General features: G+C 51.1%; 5 protein-coding genes across 5 annotated transcripts; 4 read left to right on the top strand and 1 right to left on the bottom strand.

Moving 5' to 3' along the window:
* Positions 1–730: 730 nt before the first annotated feature.
* On the top strand, positions 731–5,489 carry Triagg1_3359 (uncharacterized protein; the record flags this gene model as incomplete). Its single annotated transcript, XM_062897643.1, has 5 exons — positions 731–1,507; positions 1,563–1,834; positions 1,891–3,692; positions 3,753–4,657; positions 4,716–5,489. 5 exons carry the CDS (start codon positions 731–733, stop codon positions 5,487–5,489), a joined length of 4,530 nt encoding a protein of 1,509 aa, XP_062757883.1.
* Positions 5,490–10,506: 5,017 nt separating this feature from the next.
* Triagg1_3360 (uncharacterized protein) lies at positions 10,507–11,823 on the top strand (the record flags this gene model as incomplete). The annotated part of the gene is made up of 3 exons (XM_062897644.1): positions 10,507–10,722; positions 10,797–11,305; positions 11,361–11,823. The coding sequence occupies 3 exons, from the start codon at positions 10,507–10,509 to the stop codon at positions 11,821–11,823; spliced, it is 1,188 nt and encodes a 395-aa protein (XP_062757884.1).
* Positions 11,824–12,470: 647 nt separating this feature from the next.
* On the top strand, positions 12,471–16,284 carry Triagg1_3361 (uncharacterized protein; the record flags this gene model as incomplete). Its single annotated transcript, XM_062897645.1, has 5 exons — positions 12,471–12,637; positions 12,857–12,956; positions 14,050–14,468; positions 14,742–15,169; positions 15,251–16,284. The coding sequence occupies 5 exons, from the start codon at positions 12,471–12,473 to the stop codon at positions 16,282–16,284; spliced, it is 2,148 nt and encodes a 715-aa protein (XP_062757885.1).
* Positions 16,285–17,094: 810 nt separating this feature from the next.
* On the bottom strand, positions 17,095–18,017 carry Triagg1_3362 (uncharacterized protein; the record flags this gene model as incomplete). The annotated part of the gene is made up of 3 exons (XM_062897646.1): positions 17,095–17,340; positions 17,400–17,647; positions 17,717–18,017. The coding sequence occupies 3 exons, from the start codon at positions 18,015–18,017 to the stop codon at positions 17,095–17,097; spliced, it is 795 nt and encodes a 264-aa protein (XP_062757886.1).
* A 762-nt stretch (positions 18,018–18,779) lies between these two features.
* On the top strand, positions 18,780–19,982 carry Triagg1_3363 (uncharacterized protein; the record flags this gene model as incomplete). Its single annotated transcript, XM_062897647.1, has 4 exons — positions 18,780–18,821; positions 18,892–19,425; positions 19,511–19,855; positions 19,911–19,982. 4 exons carry the CDS (start codon positions 18,780–18,782, stop codon positions 19,980–19,982), a joined length of 993 nt encoding a protein of 330 aa, XP_062757887.1.
* Between the last annotated feature and the right edge of the window lie 89 nt (positions 19,983–20,071).

Raw genomic sequence — 20,071 nt, forward strand, 5'->3', positions numbered from 1 at the left:
CCTAGCTGGAGGTTCTCCCCAGTGTACGAGATGAAGAGTTGAGAGCTTCGGCTGAGGCTCTAGTTGAACTGATTGCCCGAGAATCATGTGAAGCCCGCCGTCAATGCACGCGTCTGTCATCAAGAGACGCCAAGGTAGCCAAGGATTGGCTTTGAGACTCCGCCATACTGCAAAATCCACAATGACGATGGCTGTAGCAGTATTTTCCGCATGTACGGCGAACAGAACTCCGTAACGCCCAGCTCAGCTTTTCAAACTTGCGGATGAGGCAAACGGACTGCCGTGTAACCCCTGCTCCGGTCCCACGGAGGGCATGACGGAATAAACACTGGTGAAGCTCCGTCCTCCCCGGGAATTCGCCGGGCTTGCCATGGCGGGCTCTGTAAAACCCGCCAACCCGACAATCAATGACAATTTGTTGCCAGTCGATCAATTGATGTGCATTAGCATCAACACTGAGTTTTCCATCTGCTTCCAAATGCGCACGGTATGAAGGTACCGTGTTGAGACGGCCAAGCTCTCGACTCCGTACAAGGTTTTAGCTAGCTGCCGGCCCTAGGCATGGCCTACGACTCCGCGAACCCGGCTCCGGACTACGTCAAGATGGCACCGGTTTAAGGTATAGATGGTATGTCATCGGCCGACTACTTATACAAACTCTCGTCTGCTTAAGTTTGGCGTTTCCCCTTGGTAGCTTCACGGTTCATGGTCAGTCATTCTTCAAGCGACAATGGCTCATCACGAAGATGGAAAGGAAGTTGTCGAGGAGGGTTTCGACAGCTCAACGCACCGCCCGTTCTCCGCCATCATGGAAGATGAAGAAGGGAGTAAATCACCGATAGAGAGAGACCCACGCGAAACACACTCGAGAGATTCCGATAATGACGCCAGCACTTTCCCCTCGGCCCTGAGTCGTTCCAACACCTACAACGAAGAGTCGATGGAGCAAGAAGACAAGACCGAGCTCAAACGAATCGCAACTGCGCTTTCTCGCCGACAATCTCAAGCTGGAGCACCTCCTCGCCGTCAATCAACGGGTCTTGGCACTGTTGACGAGTACGATGCCTCTCTCGACCCTGATCGTCGCGAATTTGATCTCTCGAAATGGTTGCTTCGATTCATCCGCGAGCTTGGCGAAAAGGGCCTCGCAGACCGTCAAATAGGCGTCTCGTTTCGAAATCTTGACGTATTTGGCTCGGGTAGTGCCATTCAGCTTCAGAATACAGTGGGTTCTGTTCTCACCGCACCCCTGAGGCTTGGAGAGTTCTTCAGTTTCGGCAAAAAGGAGCCAAAGCATATTCTTCACAACTTCAATGGACTCGTCAAGAGCGGAGAGCTCCTAGTTGTACTGGGGCGCCCAGGTTCTGGCTGTAGCACGCTCCTTAAATCGATTTGTGGCGAGTTACATGGTCTGAACATTGGAGAGAAGTCGGATATCAGCTACAACGGCATCCCGCAAAAGCAGATGAAGAAGGAATTCAGAGGTGAAGCGATTTACAATCAGGAGGTAGGACTTTCTACATCAAAGTTGGCTCATTACTGGTTGCTAATTCAATTCCCAGGTCGACAGACACTTTCCTCATCTTACTGTCGGGCAGACCCTCGAATTCGCCGCCTCAGTTCGAACGCCATCCCATCGAGCCCATAACATGCCTCGCGCTGAATACTGTCGCTATATCGCCAAGGTCGTCATGGCGGCATTTGGCCTCACGCATACCTACAATACCAAAGTCGGCGATGATTTCATTCGCGGCGTGTCTGGAGGTGAACGAAAGCGCGTCAGTATTGCGGAAATGGTCTTAGCCGGCTCGCCGTTTTCTGCTTGGGATAACAGGTTTGTCCATTATTACTTTGTCTACTCCGCGATTCCTTGTCTAACTGGACTTGCAGCACTCGAGGTCTCGACTCAGCAACAGCCTTCAAATTCGTCAAAGCACTTCGAAATGCTGCCGACCTGGGCAATCTCGCAAACGCCGTTGCCATTTACCAGGCCAGCCAGGCCATCTACGACCTTTTCGACAAAGCGACCGTATTATACGACGGTCGCCAGATCTACTTTGGACCAGCGAGTAAGGCAAAGGCCTATTTCGAGAGACAAGGCTGGTACTGCCCTCCACGCCAAACCACGGGCGATTTCTTGACCTCAGTTACCAATCCGGTGGAGCGTCAAGCTCGTCAGGGGATGGAGATGAAGGTGCCTCGAACTCCGGAAGACTTCGAGCGGCTTTGGCTAGAATCGCCCGAGTTCCGCGCTCTGCAGAAAGATCTCGATCGGTACGACGAACAATTCGGCGGCGAGCACCAAGGCGAGAGTCTTGCGCATTTCCGCCAACAGAAGAACTTGAGGCAGGCTAAGAGAATGCGACCCAAGTCGCCGTACATCATCAGCATTCCAATGCAAGTCAAGTTCAATACCATACGAGCCTATCAGCGCATATGGAATGATATCTACGCAACAATGGCATCCACCGTGGTCCAAATCGTCATGGCTCTCATCATCGGCTCCATATTCTTCGACACCCCTAATAATACAGATGGATTCTACGCCAAAGGCTCGGTTTTGTTCGTAGCCATCTTGCTCAATGCATTGACAGCGATATCGGAAATCAATAGTTTATATGCACAGCGACCAATTGTCGAGAAACATGCCTCGTATGCATTTTACCACCCGGCCACCGAAGCAGCTGCGGGTATCGCCGCCGACATTCCCATCAAGTTTGTCACTGCTTCGGTCTTCAACATCATCCTCTACTTCATGTCTGGCTTGAGGAGAACGGCATCGCAGTTCTTCATCTACTATCTTATTGGTTATGTCTCCATATTCGTCATGAGTGCCATTTTCAGAACGATGGCTGCAATCACCAGGACAGTTTCGCAGGCCATGTCGCTTGCTGGAATTTTAGTCCTCGCGCTTGTTATTTATACAGGATTTACCATTACAGTACCAACAATGCATCCTTGGTTCAGCTGGATTCGATGGATCAACCCCATTTACTACGCCTTTGAGATCCTAGTTGCAAACGAATTCCATGGCCAGGATTTCCCTTGTGGTAGTAGTTTTGTGCCGCCGTACACCCCAACTGTCGGCGATTCCTTCATCTGTCCCGTTGCAGGCGCAGTTGCGGGTAGCACTACCGTCAGCGGCGACGCTTTTATCGCGACCAACTACGAGTATTATTATTCTCGCGTGTGGCGTAACTTTGGTATCTTGTTGGGGTTTCTCTTCTTCTTCATGGCGGTGTATTTTATTGCTACGGAATTGAACTCGTCAACCTCAAGTACTGCTGAGGCTCTTGTTTTCCGGAGAGGCCATGTTCCTGCACACATTCTGAAGGGTGAAAGCGGTCCTGCTAGAACCGACGATGGGGTTGATGAGAAAGGTCTCCATGTCGTCAATACTAACGCCAATATCAACGGACTAGAGCCTCAGACGGACCTTTTCACATGGAGAAATGTTGTTTACGACATCAAGATTAAGAGCGAGGACCGCAGACTTCTGGATCATGTCTCGGGTTGGGTTAAGCCAGGCACATTGACCGCACTCATGGGTGTTAGTGGTGCAGGAAAGACGACCCTCCTCGATGTGCTCGCCCAGCGAACTACCATGGGCGTCATTACCGGCGATATGCTTGTTAATGGCAGGGCACGAGATCTCAGCTTCCAGAGGAAGACTGGTTATGTCCAACAACAGGGTAAGTCAACAAGGGTAGAACAACACTTTTATTTGTTAACCGGGTACTGACGAATATTAGATTTGCATCTTGAAACTGCTACTGTCCGCGAGAGCTTGCGGTTCAGTGCCATGCTGCGCCAGCCTAAATCTGTCCCCAAGGCGGAGAAGTACGCGTTCGTTGAAGAAGTCATCAAGATGCTCAACATGGAGGAGTTTGCCAATGCCGTTGTCGGTGTTCCGGGTGAAGGTCTCAACGTTGAGCAGCGAAAGCTCCTCACTATCGGAGTAGAACTCGCAGCCAAGCCGAAGCTACTGCTCTTCCTTGACGAACCTACTAGTGGTCTCGATTCTCAGAGTTCGTGGGCCATCTGCTCGTTCCTTCGCAAACTTGCCGATTCAGGTCAAGCAATCCTCTGCACCGTCCATCAGCCCAGCGCCATCCTCTTCCAGACGTTTGATCGCTTGCTCTTCCTAGCCAAAGGCGGAAAGACGGTGTACTTTGGTAACATTGGTGACAATTCCCACACGCTTTTGAACTACTTTGAGGAACACGGAGCTCGTAAATGCGGCGACGAGGAGAACCCAGCCGAGTACATGCTCGAAATTGTGAACAACGGAGTCAATGACAAGGGTGAAGACTGGCCCTCGGTATGGAAGTCCAGTTCTGAATTCGAGGCGGTCCAAACAGAACTCGATCGCCTCCATGAAGAGAAGCTAGCCGAGGGCTCGACTGTGGAAGATGCGTCCTCTCAATCCGAGTTTGCCACGCCTTTCGCAACTCAGCTTTGGGAAGTTACATACCGAATCTTTCAGCAGTATTGGCGTCTGCCCAGCTACATCTTCGCCAAGTTTCTGCTTGGTATCGCTGCAGGACTGTTCATTGGGTTTTCGTTTTTCAATGCCAATTCTTCGTTGGCGGGAATGCAGAATGTGATTTTCTCCGTCTTCATGGTTACGACCATATTTTCTACCATTGTGCAACAGGTAAGATGGCTCCGGTTTTGTATGCGAGTTCAAGTGTGAGCTAACGATGCAACTTCAGATTCAACCACTCTTTGTCACCCAAAGATCGTTGTACGAGGTCCGCGAGCGCCCAAGCAAGGCGTACTCATGGAAGGCCTTCATCCTTGCCAACGTCTTCGTCGAGATTCCGTATCAGATCATCATGGGCATCCTGGTCTTCGCCTGCTTCTACTACCCTGTTGTCGGGGTCCAGAGCTCCATCCGGCAGATTCTAGTCCTCTTGTTCATCATGCAGCTCTTCATCTTCGCAAGCTCGTTTGCTCACATGATCATTGTGGCTATGCCGGATGCGCAGACGGCTTCCGCCATTGTTACCTTCTTGGTCTTGATGAGCACGCTCTTCAACGGAGTGTTGCAGGTGCCGAGTGCGCTCCCGGGATTCTGGCTATTTATGTGGCGCGTCTCAGTCTTTACGTACTGGGTTGCGGGTATAGTTGCAACGGAGCTCCACGGACGACAAATTATTTGTTCCCAGAGCGAGCTGTCCATCTTCAACCCGCCCTCCGGCCAGACTTGCGGCGAGTATTTGGCACCGTTCCTCCAGCAGGCACCAGGACAACTGCAGAATCCCTCGTCGACAACTCAGTGCGCATACTGCCAGCTTAGCAATGCAGACCAATATCTTGCTGGGTCAGAGATCTTCTGGAGCGACAGATGGCGCAACTACGGCATCGTCTGGGCGTATATCGTGTTCAACATCTTCACGGCCATTACCCTGTACTACCTCTTCCGGGTCAAGAAATGGAACAACTTGCACCTCCGACGTCCGTGGAAGAAGACCTCAAAGCAGTGAATACGAGAGGAGCATCAGAATGGGCTTGAATGGCCGTATTTTAAATTCCTATTGGCTGTTTCCTTTTTTATCGTTGTGTGTTTAGTAGCCGAAGTTGGTTATCTTTGAATTTTCTTTCGTATAGGCGCTGCATCTCGGCTACACAGTAGTACGGGTACCAATCCGGGGAGCGTCGGTTCTATTTTCTCACAAGTAGATTTTTCATAGTGCTTTTTAGAATAATCCGAGTCGTTAGTGCTCCGCATTTATCATATCTACCACGATGCTCGTATCGGCTCTGTTGCTCCGGCCAAGCAGCTATTGATGAACTACTCGTACTCGTTTTCCGTCTAGCGTAACAGCATGTAAAATGAACAACGATTAGGCTTTATGCGGAATAGGTGATGCAACCTTGCACGGAGCTGCTAATATGGAAAGAAGAGAGTTCCCGAGAGAAGTTGAAGAGATAATATGTTGCGACCTTACTCGGCATCGTAGGATCCGGATGGTCGTGTCACTCAGGATTCAGAGGTAGGTGGGATGGCTGAAGTATTATGTATCATATAGGTCGGGGTTTCAGAATAAGCTTCATCACAAAGAGAGATTCAAATTAAATGCCAAAGCAAATGCCGGGGAGCGAGGGCCGCGGCATGGCAGCTTCCGGCGGATTTCGCACGGCAGGGGGTGCTACCTAGTATTTGGTTGATATCTGTGGAGGGACATACATGGGGAATCCTTTCTAAGCGTTCAGCAATCAGTTTAACAAATAATATGTCCAACCAACATGCGTCGGACTTTTGCTTCGAGTTGCGTGTCAAAAAGGGGTTCATGCACAACCTGCAGCCGATGCTGCGGCTAAATGCTTAGCAAGCGGCGAAGGAGCCGAGCATAACAAGATTTTGTCGCAGATATTTGGTGAGGCAAGCCACGCGGAAGCTCGTTGCACCAGGGAAACTTATGGCTTAGCATATTGATGCAGCTTCTCTTGGCATGGCTGTTATGGGCATTAGCCTGCAGGTTTGCTCCCTTGTACAGATACTGGATGTGGTAAACGCCAGCCACCTTGTCGCCAACAGCGGTCGCTTCTGTCGGAGATTTGACCCCAGCGACGTTGGAATCATATCCCATGACCGGGATGGGCTATCCGAAGGATTTGTGCATCGGAGAGCGACTCCGAAGTGGTGGAGATGAGAGCGGCTGATGTTGAGTTGCCCGGCTACGGAGTAGAGTTATTGTACTAGTAGATGAATAGTACAGCTTTCACGGAATTGATGCCGGTAGACACGACTGATGAGCTCGGCACGCAATCGATAAACAACATTGGATATTGAACGGACTGGTTTTGGTGTTTTGGATGCCGTATCAGCGTGTGGCTCTGCTGGCGTGAAGTTACCCCTTCTTGACCTAGGAGAAGTGCTAAGAAGACGCCGGATGGTCAGTTAGTGCCTGGCTACGCAGTTCAATACCTTGACCTTTTTGCACAAGGGCGTGAGCTAGCTTGTCAGACGGAGAGAGGCGGATGGCGATGCTAGACACGACGTTCGATTTCCGGCTAATTTGACATTTCAAGGCGTCTAGCGTTTGGCTGACTGGAACATCGCCACAGTGTCATTCATAAGGGCACTATACTGTAGAATTCATGCAAGTCGTAAGGGGAAGATGGACATGATGCTCGTCTTTTCGACTCATGGATGAGATTCTGGGTCCTTTATCAGCTGTCGAGATGAATGTGTGGAGAGAATGGGTTTCATATGCATGCAGGACTGTTATTTCTCCACGAACTTGCACGTGGTGCTTGTAGGAGCGTATAAGTCAAGGGTCCCGGCCAACCGTTTATTTGGCAGCACAACAGACAGGGGTCACCGAATAGTAGCAGCATTGCTCTGGCATGAAGCTGATCCGAGCGCCATAGACACCGGCCCTTGGGTTTGGAACGAAGGATCTGGCTCGGTTGCCGATGAAGAACGTGCCCACCGTGGCATCAAGCTCTTATCACCAGCTCCGGTTCTAGCCCTTGGCTTCGTTTCGGTTGCCGGGGCTGGACGTTGCAACGCAGTGAAACGTGGCTGCACGATAGAGATGGATGGGGGATGATGTTACTGTTACTGTACAGTATGGAGTACGGAGTATGGGGAGAGAAGAAGCATCGAAATCTTGGTGTCGTGGGCGATGCTGCACCAAAAGTTGGATGATGCTGGCTGGGATGGGACGTACTTGGTACCTCTTACTCCAGTACAACGCCCAGGTACCACTGCATGAACCGTCTCAACCGAATCTGGCTAGGGCCACCTGAGTGCTTTGCATCGGCCCAAGTGTGTCAGCGAGCGGAATCGTGCCTGCCAATCTACAGAGTGCCATCGGTCGGTTGCGCTTTCCGCCAGTTGTTCTGTTTCGACCGATGACTAAGTCGCTCTGGTACGTACCGACGGCGTTTCTACGGCTGCTACTCCGTACAGCACAAACAAGAGACGAGAGACGAGAGACGAGAGACGAGAAACTCGCAAACTTGACCAACTTTTCTCAAGCGTCGCCGCTACGCCAAATGCAAAATTGGCCCCAAAACCCACTGCCAAGTTGCAAAGTGGACGCGCTCGAGTCGCAAGAGGCGCTACTAGGCAGGATCGGGGCTACTCTGGGCATCCTGATTTTCGCGTTTACGGGCTGATCATGCCGATGGATGGACCGTCTGTCAGAGGCCCGGCCCTGCACAAATTGAGGGCAAAACTGACTCGTGTTGCGGCTAGTCCAGAGGATTCGATGCTCATCGGCAGGGAAATGGGATACCGAGAGGCCTGAACGAGTGTTTGTGCTCGTACTCCATTGCGTTTGAGCGCAGGCTGTAGTAACGGGCGCTCATGCTCGTACTCTCGACTCGACTCGACTCGATGGCTGGCTCGTGCGTGCGTGATCTTGGCCCTGGACCTGCAGTTTCTGGAAACGGCACTTGGGGCGATGGGGTTGCATTTGCAGTAGCACTGCGACTCTGCCAGTCCAGCCGGAGAATAGTCCAGGGGCAGGCTGTCACCCACCATCTGGGGATTCTGATGCCACCTCCAGTGCATGGCTGTGCCATCGGCAAACAACGCTGGCTGTCGATACAGGTCGACACAGTAAGCGGCCTCAGGGGATCAAATCAATAGTGCTTCTGTCAATGATTCAGCTTTGCCAGGGGTGTTGAGGTCGCCACTTGTGAAGCCGTCATCATTTCCCCAATAAACAGGGCCTGCACCAAGCATGCCTCTGCCTTGGAATAGCGCTCGAAGCTTCTGCACTTCCCCTGGTCGGATCAGAGACGCGGCCGCGGATTTTGCTCGGTGCTAAAGGGGAGGCAATCAAGCAGCTTACATGTGGCAAGCACTCGCTCGTACATACAAGCGCAAAGGGCGAGGCGTGGCGTGCGCTGGGCTTCTTTGGAATCTGATGGGTCCCAGGCTAACGGCTGCATGAACGGTAGTTTTTCTCTTGTCAGTGGTTTTGTGACCTATCGCTAGGTCACAAGGGGGCCCTTTATCTTGCAGGTGGCATGATGAAATTTGACGGCATCCAAGCCGGCCAAGCGTGTCAAGCATTCTGCCGCATTGATCAAGCATGAGTTTGAGGCATCAGATTCAAGCGAGAAGCGAGTGATTCGAGTACTGAACAAGATACGACCTGCACGAGAAAAAGGCTCAAGCTAATCGAGCCGCCGTTGATGATGCTCAGGGCCCACGAAGTAAAAGTGACGGCGCGATCGACGGCTCGACAACCCGCGTCAAGTTCTAAACCGGCCTCCTTTCCGCGTCAATCAGCCATCCACAATGCCATATTCGGCTACATGCTTGTCGAGCAATAACATGCAGTCCCTGGCGGCCCCTCAATCATCGATCCTTGTTTGACGTGACGGGGACAAGATTGCCTGGAACGCTTGCCAGCAACCTCGTGCTTTAGACGAACGTACAAGTACGAGTACAGTGCAGTGTGCTTCGTATTGATATTGGTATTATCCCACCGGGCACGCGGCTGTTTCGGGGCCTTCCGCTGCATGCCTCGCGTACAAATATTCATTGGCTGCGAGGAGAGCCATGAATAGGCACTGTTCTTGTTACTGTCGAGCTCGCTTAGGTTGGCCCTCGGGGTCAAACTCATTCGACATGACAAACCGATACTCCGCATTTTAAAAAAACTTGAGAAATCTTCAACAAAGCTGCCCACAAAAGTGGTCGATACGGGACTGCTGAAGCGTCCGAAGCAACGCCTGTGATTAAGTGGCGCCGCTGGCTGACCTTGATTCGTCTCGAGACTTGAGAGGGGCCCTCGTTACATAGCCTATCGGCTCTCTTGGTGGCGTGTCCCAGCCGGCCGGGTTTGGTAAATCAAGCACCCCTTGTGCGTGTTGGACACGACACACTGTCTGCAACAACTCCCCACCGAAGAACCAAGGTTGAGATGTGCCGGAACGAGTAAAGGCACATACACAGTGTTTGACCAGCTTTTGGTGTTCGTTTTGGTGGGCACCAGAGTTTTTCTCCCTCCCTCTCAGCACTTGTTCCCATGTGCTAGTCGCAAGCTGAGCTCGTCCGCGGGTTTGAGCCGATGTGAAGGATGTCTATGGCCGTCCCATGTCGCAGCCACACCACCACCCCCATCGGTTTTCTGGAACCAAGCCCTTCCTTGGCCGAGCTTCTGTTCCCAGCATGATCCCGGCTCTAGCGGCGGCGCAGATGCTTTGACGCAGAGAATTTTGTGGGCGGCCAGGACGGACGGAGCCTCCCGGCACGAGCCATAGATTGAGTGCTCACATACTCGTACAGTACTTGTACATGCAGGGCCCTCGCCACTCGCTGGATCGATCTCTTAAATATCAACAGTTTCTTTTCTTTCTCGGCAGCGGTGCCGCTCCACTGTGGATGATTGTTTATATGTAGGAGCTTTGCCTTGTGGTATCACGTACAAGCCATACGGGAGGCCCGGGCGACGTTTCCTACGTCCAACAGCACAGCCCCCCGTCCTCGCCATCGACCAACAACAGAAGTAATCGTCTCTGTCCATCTTTGGGACGATGGTGGACCCTCGCATTCAGCAGGCAATTGCCAACGGCACCGTCCCGGACGATATTACCGCTGAATATCTGAGCGAATCTCGCGATGGCCCGTCGATTATCGGTATCGTTTTCGTCACAGCACTGACCTTTGTCGTCGTTTGCACGCGATTGATATCACGATCATGCATTGTGCGACGCATTGGCATTGATGATGGGCTAGCTACATTGTCATTGGTACGCCACCAAAACATATTCTTCTTCATTCGTGCTGCTCCTCTTGCTGACTTGCTTCATTTGTGCTCTACTAGGCTCTGCTGATATGCTTTGTTGGGTTGAGCATCGAACTGATCAACTTGGGATCTGGGAGGCACTTTGCCTTTATCGAATACATCATGGACGTCCCTACGGTTCTCCAGACGCAGGTGCTGGATTTCGTCGCGCACATCATCTACACGACAGCCCTGCTCCTATGCCGTGTATCGGGTCTCGCGTTCTACCAGAGAGTCTGTGGACAGCACAACAACTTCCAGCTCGCAATCAAGATTGTGTTGGGCATCCTGGTTGCCGGGTTTCTACCCCAGATCTTTTTGCTCATCTTCCATTGCAAGCCGGTCACGGGCTACTGGCCGTACGGTTGGGAGCCCGTTGCTCCGCGGTATACTTGCCTGCAGTGGGGCGTGGTGTACAGCGTCAACTCTTCTGTTTCGCTTCTCTGCGATCTGCTTCTGTTTGGCATTCCAATTGCCATGCTACGGACGTTGGAGATGTCTCGGAAGCGAAAGATTCAGTTGGCCGGAATTCTTTTGCCCGGTGTTGCGTAGGTGCTCTCCCTTCCATCAGCGATAGCGTTTACTGACTCGTTGGCTACACAGAGTCATTGCCATTTCGATTACTCGACTTGTCCTCGTCATCCTAGGCCAGTGGGAGAGTGACGAATCTTGGTCATACGACCCCATGCTTGGCGTGGAAGCGTCTGAGATTGGAGCCACGCTGATTGCTCTGTCTGTGCCGGGAGCCAAGCCACTCTTTGACAAGGTATTCTTCAAGAAGGACGATAGCCAGACAAGCGGTGCATCGCATTATGGCCGCAAGACCAACACTTTTCGGTCTCGAGGGACTGCTCTCAGCACGCTGAGGTTCCAGTCGGGCAGCCAGCACAGCATATTGGGAAGTCAGGAAGACGGAAACGAGGGGGGCAAATACGGCCCCGAAGCCGTGGCAAGCACTGGCAGCAGGCGTGTCAACGACCAAGACGGCATCTACGTACAGATGGACTTTGAACTGAAAGAAGCTCGGCTCAATACGAATACGACCGGGAGCCTGGATAGCCGGTAAAGGAAAAGGCGAATTAAAAAAATATTGGGAGGAATTAGCGATTTCTGATTTACACCTTTCCTTTCTCTCTTCTGCCCTTTGTTCGCGCTGTATATATTTTTTTACTTTTTTTTTTCCGAGTTATGATTTGCGATTCTTTTTGCTCCGAATTTTTTTTTTGTATCATGGCTCATACACCTCTAATGTTTCACAAATGAATTGCTTTGCAATCATGAATGGGAGTGCGGGAAAATGAAAGCACTCATTATGATGAGCTTATTTGCGGCTCGGTGTGGGTTGGAGCCTCTGCCTGTTGGCTCTTTTTTTGCGCAAACCAAGCCAGCCAGTGTTGATACCCCCGAAATGGGCTGGTTCTCTGTTCCTGTGGTTTTTTATTCATAGATTTTTCAAATTTGGATAAAAAGACGAACTGATGGCAGAAATGAAATGAAATGGAAAACGAAATTTCAACAAGCGATGGTGCAGTTCCCCGCCTTGCAGACTGAAAGGTGCTTGTGCTTTTGTGAAGTGACGTGCGGCCCAGCAATTATACGAAGTTTCGGCGAACTACTCGTAACGGGACAAAAAGGGTCCCCTTCAACTTTCATCTGACGATGAATGACTAACGAAAAGAGTCAAAGTCTCCACGTGGGCCGAGTCAGTCGAGAATGCACGAGGCCCTGCAGCTAGCTGCCTGCATGCAGAAGCTGGAGGGGGACACAAAGGGGGACGTGGAGAAGAAGAAGATTCCACGAGCATTCCGTGCCGAACAGAAGAACGGCAAACTAGTCTGGATACGCACAGGCGGGACGCAAGCAGATATGGATCAATGTGTGTGTGTGTCCAGGTGAGAGTTGCTTTTGGTTGAGTCTGACATTTGAACCTTGAAGGTGCAACGGCCCAACCACGGGCTGTGCTCGGGAGCTGATGCCGTGGGATTGTTCGCCTGTCGCTCAAGGCTTTTTGTCCTGTGCTGTGCTTCTATTCCTTCTTCTGTCTTTGCGTCTCCAGCGGGAACCCTGCATATTGCATCGACTATTGAATTGATGCACAGGCCCACCGGTCAAGATGTCATCGATGCAGTCAGTCCCTCGGTGACCCACGCTTTGCTCCGACAGCTGGAAACTGAGCTGAATCGTCGTTACATGGCCTGTGTATGCTGCATTGCGGTGTTGCAATTTCGCCGGCTGAGCCGGAGCTTTATTGGAGCCGGGGCCTTTTTCTCTCTTGTTAATTTTTTCTCTCTTCTTTTGCCTGAAGAATGGGGAACTGAGGGCGCAGGGATTAACACTCGTAGTTCGTCATGGCTGTGCGACTGTTCCATCCGAGTCTTTTGCCCTTGTCTGGCGCTTCTCTCGCTTGGTTAGGTGGTATGTACTTGTATATCCCTCCGATTGGATCGGATCATTTCGCTTTGCTCGCCCTCCTCGTCATGGTTCTTTTTCAAAAATCTACGAATATCGTACCAGTATATTGGCTCATCTATGTAACGTGGGGGGTTGGTTCGTCTCGTATGAATGTTCGTCTTTAACTTACATAGTTTGCCTGCCGTTGAGAGAACTTGGTCGACTAAAGGACATTTAGCGTCTCGTCACGCTCCGTATTAGGACAGCCTCCCTCATTTCTTCTTCTCGCCCGTCTCTACTCCGTAGACGGTGATGCCATCCGTGGTTAGAGCGGATTTCCTGATTAATTGAGCTTCTCAATGCCCAAAAACGAAGATGTGCAAAGCGTGATTGGATACCGCCAATGACATTCCGGGGCTCCCCCTCGGTCAGGTTGCGGCGCCGCTACCGCAAAGGCTAGCGGACTGAGGCGCCCCATCTGGTGCGTGGCCAGCAGGGAATGGCCCCTGTAGGAGCCCTGTAGGAGGTCGCTAAGGATGCGCGGCGCGGCGCTGCAGCCGCTGGAGGGCGCGCTGGAGGCGGCGAGTTGTGAGGCGAGGTTTGGCGACGTCCATCTTTTTTCGCCATTGATCCATTGCACTCAGCTGGAACGGGCAGTTTCTCATCCCGCGAGCGGTGTCGTTCGGGGAGCTCCATCTTGCATCTTTGCTAGCCAGGCGTGAAGCTCAGGTTTAGCCGCAGCCGTCTATCCGATCAAATCTCGAGGTGAGCGGTCTGCTCTGCTCTGCTCTGCTCTGCTCTGCTCTAATTGCATACTAAAACCATCAAGATGGAGTCCGCAATTGATTGCCTGCTTGTGCCTAGTCGTCGCGGGTTTGTTTTCTTTTAATACCCCGGGCAGTCGCTCGCCGTTGTCCGAAACCTCTTCCATTCCTCTCACCTCTCCCTCCTCACCTCCCCTCCCCTCTCCCTCTTTTCCTCTTTTGATATCTTTCTTGATATCATCTTCTTCCCTCCTCTTCTTTGGCATCTTGACAAGCTCGTCGCCGCCATGAAGTACCAACTCACCCTGTCCGCCCTCGCTGCGGGTGCGGCCGCGCTCGACGTGTCGCAGGTCTTCCCCATGACGCCCAACCTGATCCCTCTGCAGAAGAATGCCGGCTCGGACAATTTGTTCCCCATGGCCGACTGCTTCGGCTTCAAGCTGCACGAGGCCACCATCGACCAGATGCAGGCCGCAATGACCCACGGCAATCTGTCGTCGGTCCAGCTGGTCAGCTGCTACCTGACGCGCCAGCTCCAGACCCAGCAGTATCTCAAGTAAGCATTGATTTGTCTCTATCTGTTTCAATTCGTGGTTTATTTCTTTTATTCCTTTGGATCATCGCCATCGGATCGATCTTGACTCGCGTCGATCCCAATTTTCCCGGGGGGCTGGCCATGGCTTGGCTTTAACTTCGCTTCGCCTTGGTGGCGCAAAGTGGTGCGACATCGAGATGAAGATCCCATACTCGCACACCCTCTTACGCAGACTCACGTGTCTAGTCTTTCAAGCTTCATATTATCATCATGACTAACATCATCTTCTTCCAGTGCCATCATCCAGATCAACCCCGACCTCTTCGCCATTGCCTCCCGGCGCGATGCTGAGCGCAAGGCTGGCAAGGTCCGAGGCCCTCTGCACGGCATTCCCTTCATCGTCAAGGACAACATCGCCAGCGCGGACAACCTGGAGACCTGCTCTGGCAGCTGGGCTCTCCTCGGCAACATCGTGCCCCGCGATGCCTTTGTCGTCAAGAAGCTGCGTGATGCTGGTGCCGTTCTCTTCGGCAAGGCTGCGCTCTCTGAGTGGGCCGACATGCGAAGCAACAACTACTCCGAGGGTTACTCTGGCCGTGGTGGCCAGTGCCGAAGCGCCTACAACCTGACTGTCAACCCCGGTGGCAGCAGTTCCGGCAGCGGTGTCGGTGTCGGCGCCAATGTCATTGCCTTTGCTCTGGGCACTGAGACCGACGGCAGTGGTGAGTAGAGTGTGGCACTGCGGAGAAATAAGCTTCTTTCATTGTGTGTGTTTTGCGTGCTGACTGACACTCGTGCAACAGTCATCAACCCTGCCCAGCGTAACGCCATTGTCGGCATCAAGCCCACCGTCGGTCTGACATCCCGCGCCGGTGTCATTCCCGAGTCCGAGCACCAGGATTCCGTCGGTACCTTTGGCCGCACTGTTCGCGATGCCACCTACGCTCTGGATGCTATTTACGGTGTTGACACCAGAGACAACTACACCCTGGCTCAGAAGGGCCTGACTCCCAAGGGCGGATATGCTCAGTTCCTGTCCAACCGCACAGCCCTCAAGGGCGCCACTTTCGGTATCCCCTGGAACAGCTTCTGGGTTTACGCCGATCCCGAGCAGCAGAAGATCCTCACCAGCATCCTGACCCTCATCAAGTCTGCCGGCGCCACCATCATCAACAACACCGAGATCACCAACTACCAGACCCTCGTCAGCCCCGACGGCTGGAACTGGGACTACGGCACCACCCGTGGTTTCCCCAACGAGTCCGAGTACACCTACGTCAAGGTCGATTTCTACAACAACATCAAGACTTACCTTTCCGAGCTCAACAACACCAAGATCCGCTCTCTCGAGGACATTGTCGAATACAACAACAAGTACACAGGAACCATGGGTGGCTACCCCATGCCCAACGGCACTCCCGCTTTCTGGTCCGGCCAGGACGGTTTCCTCGCCTCTCTCGAGACCAAGGGCATCAGGGATAAGACCTACTGGGAGGCGCTCGAGTTCTGCCAGTCCTCCACTCGTAACGGTATCAACGATGCTCTCACCTACAAGGGCAAGAAGCTGGATGGTCTCCTTGTCCCTCCCGATGTTGCCCAGAGCATCCAGATCCCCGCCCAGGCCGGTTACCCTGCCATCACCATTCCCGCCGGTATCCACTCCGACTCTGGCATGCCCTTTGGCCTGGCTATCCTGCAGACTGCCTTTGGCGAGGACAAGCTGGTCAAGTATGCCAGTGCCATCGAGGACCTGCAGAAGCACAGCAACACTCCCTACAAGCGAACCCTGCCCACCTGGCGCGGTTACCTCGAAAGGAACCTTGCTGTCCCTCTGTAAACGTGGGTAGAAAAGGAGGCCCTGAGTGAAGAATAAAAAAAAAAGACAAAAAAGAGCCATGTCGTAATGATGCATGCATTTGTATATAGCTATGCAAATATACACTTACCTACATAGATAATGAGTATTATTAATTAATGTCAAATCTTACATATGCAGCCTGGGTGTGATGTGATTTTGTGACTTACCTGTGATGTGCGCTGCGTTCACGTTGTCACTTGTAGTTCACTTGATACCCGGTAGTTGGTTCAATAGAAACAAATTACATATCCAGTTACATGCTCTTTTTCTCTCTATACATTTCGCTGAGAACTAATTGCTTTAATAAGATGATTTTGAAACATATCTGTATCAGATTGCAGCGGGCTATGTAGATTGTGAGGTTGTCTATCTTCTAGTGTATTATTCACATTTCATAAAGGCCCACGTGGTTCATCCATATTGAAGCATCGGAGAACACAAAGAGTTACTGCCTATGGAGCCTGAATATCTGAGAGGTTACGCATCTTTATTGTAACTTGCCATTCGAACTCGTTTTCGAAGTCAAGGCACTGCTACCCATCACCCTGATATTATCGGTAGCATTACCATCTGCAAAAGTGATTGCTGCAAATAGTTGGACCTCTATGTGAGGTTGATCTAGTGAAAAAGTGCTCAATATGGTTGAGTTTCTTCTTTTGTGACTGACTTGCCGCACAGATTAATCTACGAGGAATCGACAGCTAACATCAAATATTGTGTTTTAATTCGTAGCCATACTACATATGATTCGAAATACATGTGCTTTCTTACATACTGGACATGCAACATTTAGCCTCCGTTGATGCCACCGCTAACAGAAATAAACTGTCCCGTAATCCAGCGACTCTTCTCACTAGACAACAAAAGGACCGCGTCAGCTACATCCTCCACAGTTCCAACTCTTGCCTCGCTGCGAGTCAAATCAACAAGGAAGTCTCTCAAGGGTGCAGATTCAGGGGTCGGCGGTAGGTTGTCCGTTTCAACAGGACCAGGAGCGAGAGTGTTAATCGTAATGTGCTTGCCGTCTCGACCAACCTAAGAAACGGGATTGTTAGCTTGTTTCGTGATAGCAGGGAGAATGAATCAAGACTTACCTCGCGGGCCAAGCTGAAGGTCAACTGATCCATGGCAGCCTTGGCGGCCGCGTAGATGGGCAAGGCGTTGAATCCCATCTTGGAAGACACGCTGCCGATGTTGATGATGCGAGAGAATTTGGGCATGTGAGGGTAAGCTTCTTGGAGTAAGAGGATGGGGCCAACAACGGAAACTGCGAATGCGGTGTGAATGTCTTCTGCCTTGCTTTGAAGAACAGGGCCATAGGCGACGTATGTTGCATTGTTCACTATACTCACATGTCAGTGTATTTTCTTCTTTGTTTCCTCTTTGTCTAGTATGAGACAAGTTGTCATACCAATAATGTCGATGTGGTCGACGCCGAACCGGGCCAATGTTTCTCCAACAATCTTCTTGCAGCCTTCTGCGGTGGAAACGTCGGCCTGCACCACGATGGCGCTGTTCTTGCCAGCAGCAGCATCTATTTTCTCGCGGACAACCTCTGCACGAGAAGCCGTGGAGTTGGATACATAGTTGATGACAACGCGAGCTCCGGCTTTGGCAAGAGTAAGAGCGATGCCAGCACCGATGCCGTTTTCTCTACCGGAGCCGGTGATGATGGCGACTTTGCCTGCGAGAGAAAGACTGTCGACGGTCATTTTAAATAGATGGTGATGTTGAGCTTGAAAGGATGTGGTTTTCGATATTCGGAATGATTGTTTTGCTTGGAATTACCAGGTATACCGTGCGTTCTATGGCATAGTTTATATAGGTACCCATTGTGCTTATTGTTACCTCTCTTCTCCATCTATAACACTTGCATTACAAATGTTCTCGAAGCATCTTGTTACAAAACTCAACTGATTGAATCATTAATCCAATTGCTTTATGATAACCTCATTCATAACCTTCAAGTATCATGGCTTGTACTGTCCAATCATCAACTAAGTAGAATCTTAGCGTGGCGGACATATTTCAACTTTAATTCCGAAACAGGACAAGAGAGGCTTGGAAACCGCCGTATACCCATTTTGGATATTGGTCTTCCCTGTCATACGCTGCTTCACAAAGTACCTAAGGTATGGCAAGTTCTACCGAGCTGGCGCCCAATCTTACAAATCTCTTTCAACTTGGTTTACATGCAATTGTAGTTGAGACTTTGGCAGCAACAGTGTTTCAGTTTAGAAAGATTTCATTCACAAGTCTCAAGCATTTTTTTTTTAATTACTATTCAATGAGGCCCAAGCAAAATGGCAACTCATATATCAACCCCCTCCCAACATCTAATTCCGCAATGTCGCATGCAGCCCAGTAGTCTCCAGCACAAGTCCATTTATTACGTGTGACATAAAACCTTGGCCTACACCTCCGCATTCGACACCTACAGCCTATTCGAGTATAGGTATCTGTTGTTTGAAGACATGGCGAAACTCGTTGTTGTCACCGGCATAACTGGCGTTCAGGTAGGCTTTCCGCTGGTGAATTTGTCATCCGCAACGCATTTACTTATTATTAACACCTCCGACTCTTCAGGGCAGCTCTGTCGCTGATACCTTTCTTCAAGACCCAGCATACACCATTCGCGGTGTAACTCGCAATCCCGAATCCGACGCTGCTAAAGCATGGGTAGCTAAAGGTGTTGAAATTGTTCAGGGCGAATTTGGTGATGTCAAGTCTCTCGAGCGGGCTTTTCAGGGTGCCAATGTCATATTCGGTGTTACTGATTTCTGGAACATTTGGGGAAACCCTCGTACCCAACAACTAAAGAAGCCCAACCAGGAGCTTGTTGAGTACTGTTATGAAGTTGAGCTGCAGCATGGCAAAAATCTTGCTGATGCTGCAGCTTCGGCGGCTTTGACTCTGGGAAGATACGTTTTCAGCTCCATGGCTGATGCTACAAAGTCGAGCGGTGGGAAGTACACCAAGCTGTACCACATGGACTCAAAGGCTCACGCTGCTACATACGCACAGAGTCTCCCAGCACTCAAAGACAAGTTCTCTCAGGTTCAAGCTCCGGTCTACTTCCAAGTTGGAACCGAGTGGGGACTACCAATCACGCCAAAGAAGGTAACACATAACACAACAATCGGCTTCTATTTCCTCAACTCCTGCGGCTCTTGAATCCTTTTAGCTTACAAATTGATGTGATTAGCAACCAGACGGTACTTATCGAATGATTGGCCCTGGTGCTGGCCACAAGCCAATTCCGTTCGGAAATGTGCAAACTGATCTTGGTCCCTGTGTCAAAGCTCTGGTCGAACAGGCGCCGCCCAACACGAACCTCTTCGCCGTGGGCGAATATCTCTCCTGGACAGACTATCTCTGCATTTTTTGCGAGACGCAAGGCGTCAAGTACGGAGGCTTTGACGAGCTCTCCTATGAAGAGATCAACGAGCTTCTACCGGGCGGCCTCGGCCACGAGTTTGGACTCAACGTCTTGTTTGCATTTGATTTCGGGTATGAGGGTACAGAACCAGGGATTGTTGGACCGGGAAAGGTAGGCAAATATACACCGACTACGCCATGAATTTGAGCTGACTTATTTTATCTAGTATGGAATTAGAATGACATCGTTTAGGGAGTACTGCGAAAAGAGCGATTTCTCCGCTGCTTTGAGCAAATGATGGAGCATACCTATTCCTTGTATCTACAGGATATTACAACATAATATATAAACGATATTAGGTGTCGAACAACCTTGCGTCAGAGCCAA

Source organism: Trichoderma aggressivum, assembly GCF_033847375.1.
Source record: "Trichoderma aggressivum f. europaeum strain CBS 100526 chromosome Unknown scaffold_009, whole genome shotgun sequence".
Taxonomy (NCBI): Eukaryota; Fungi; Ascomycota; class Sordariomycetes; order Hypocreales; family Hypocreaceae; genus Trichoderma; species Trichoderma aggressivum.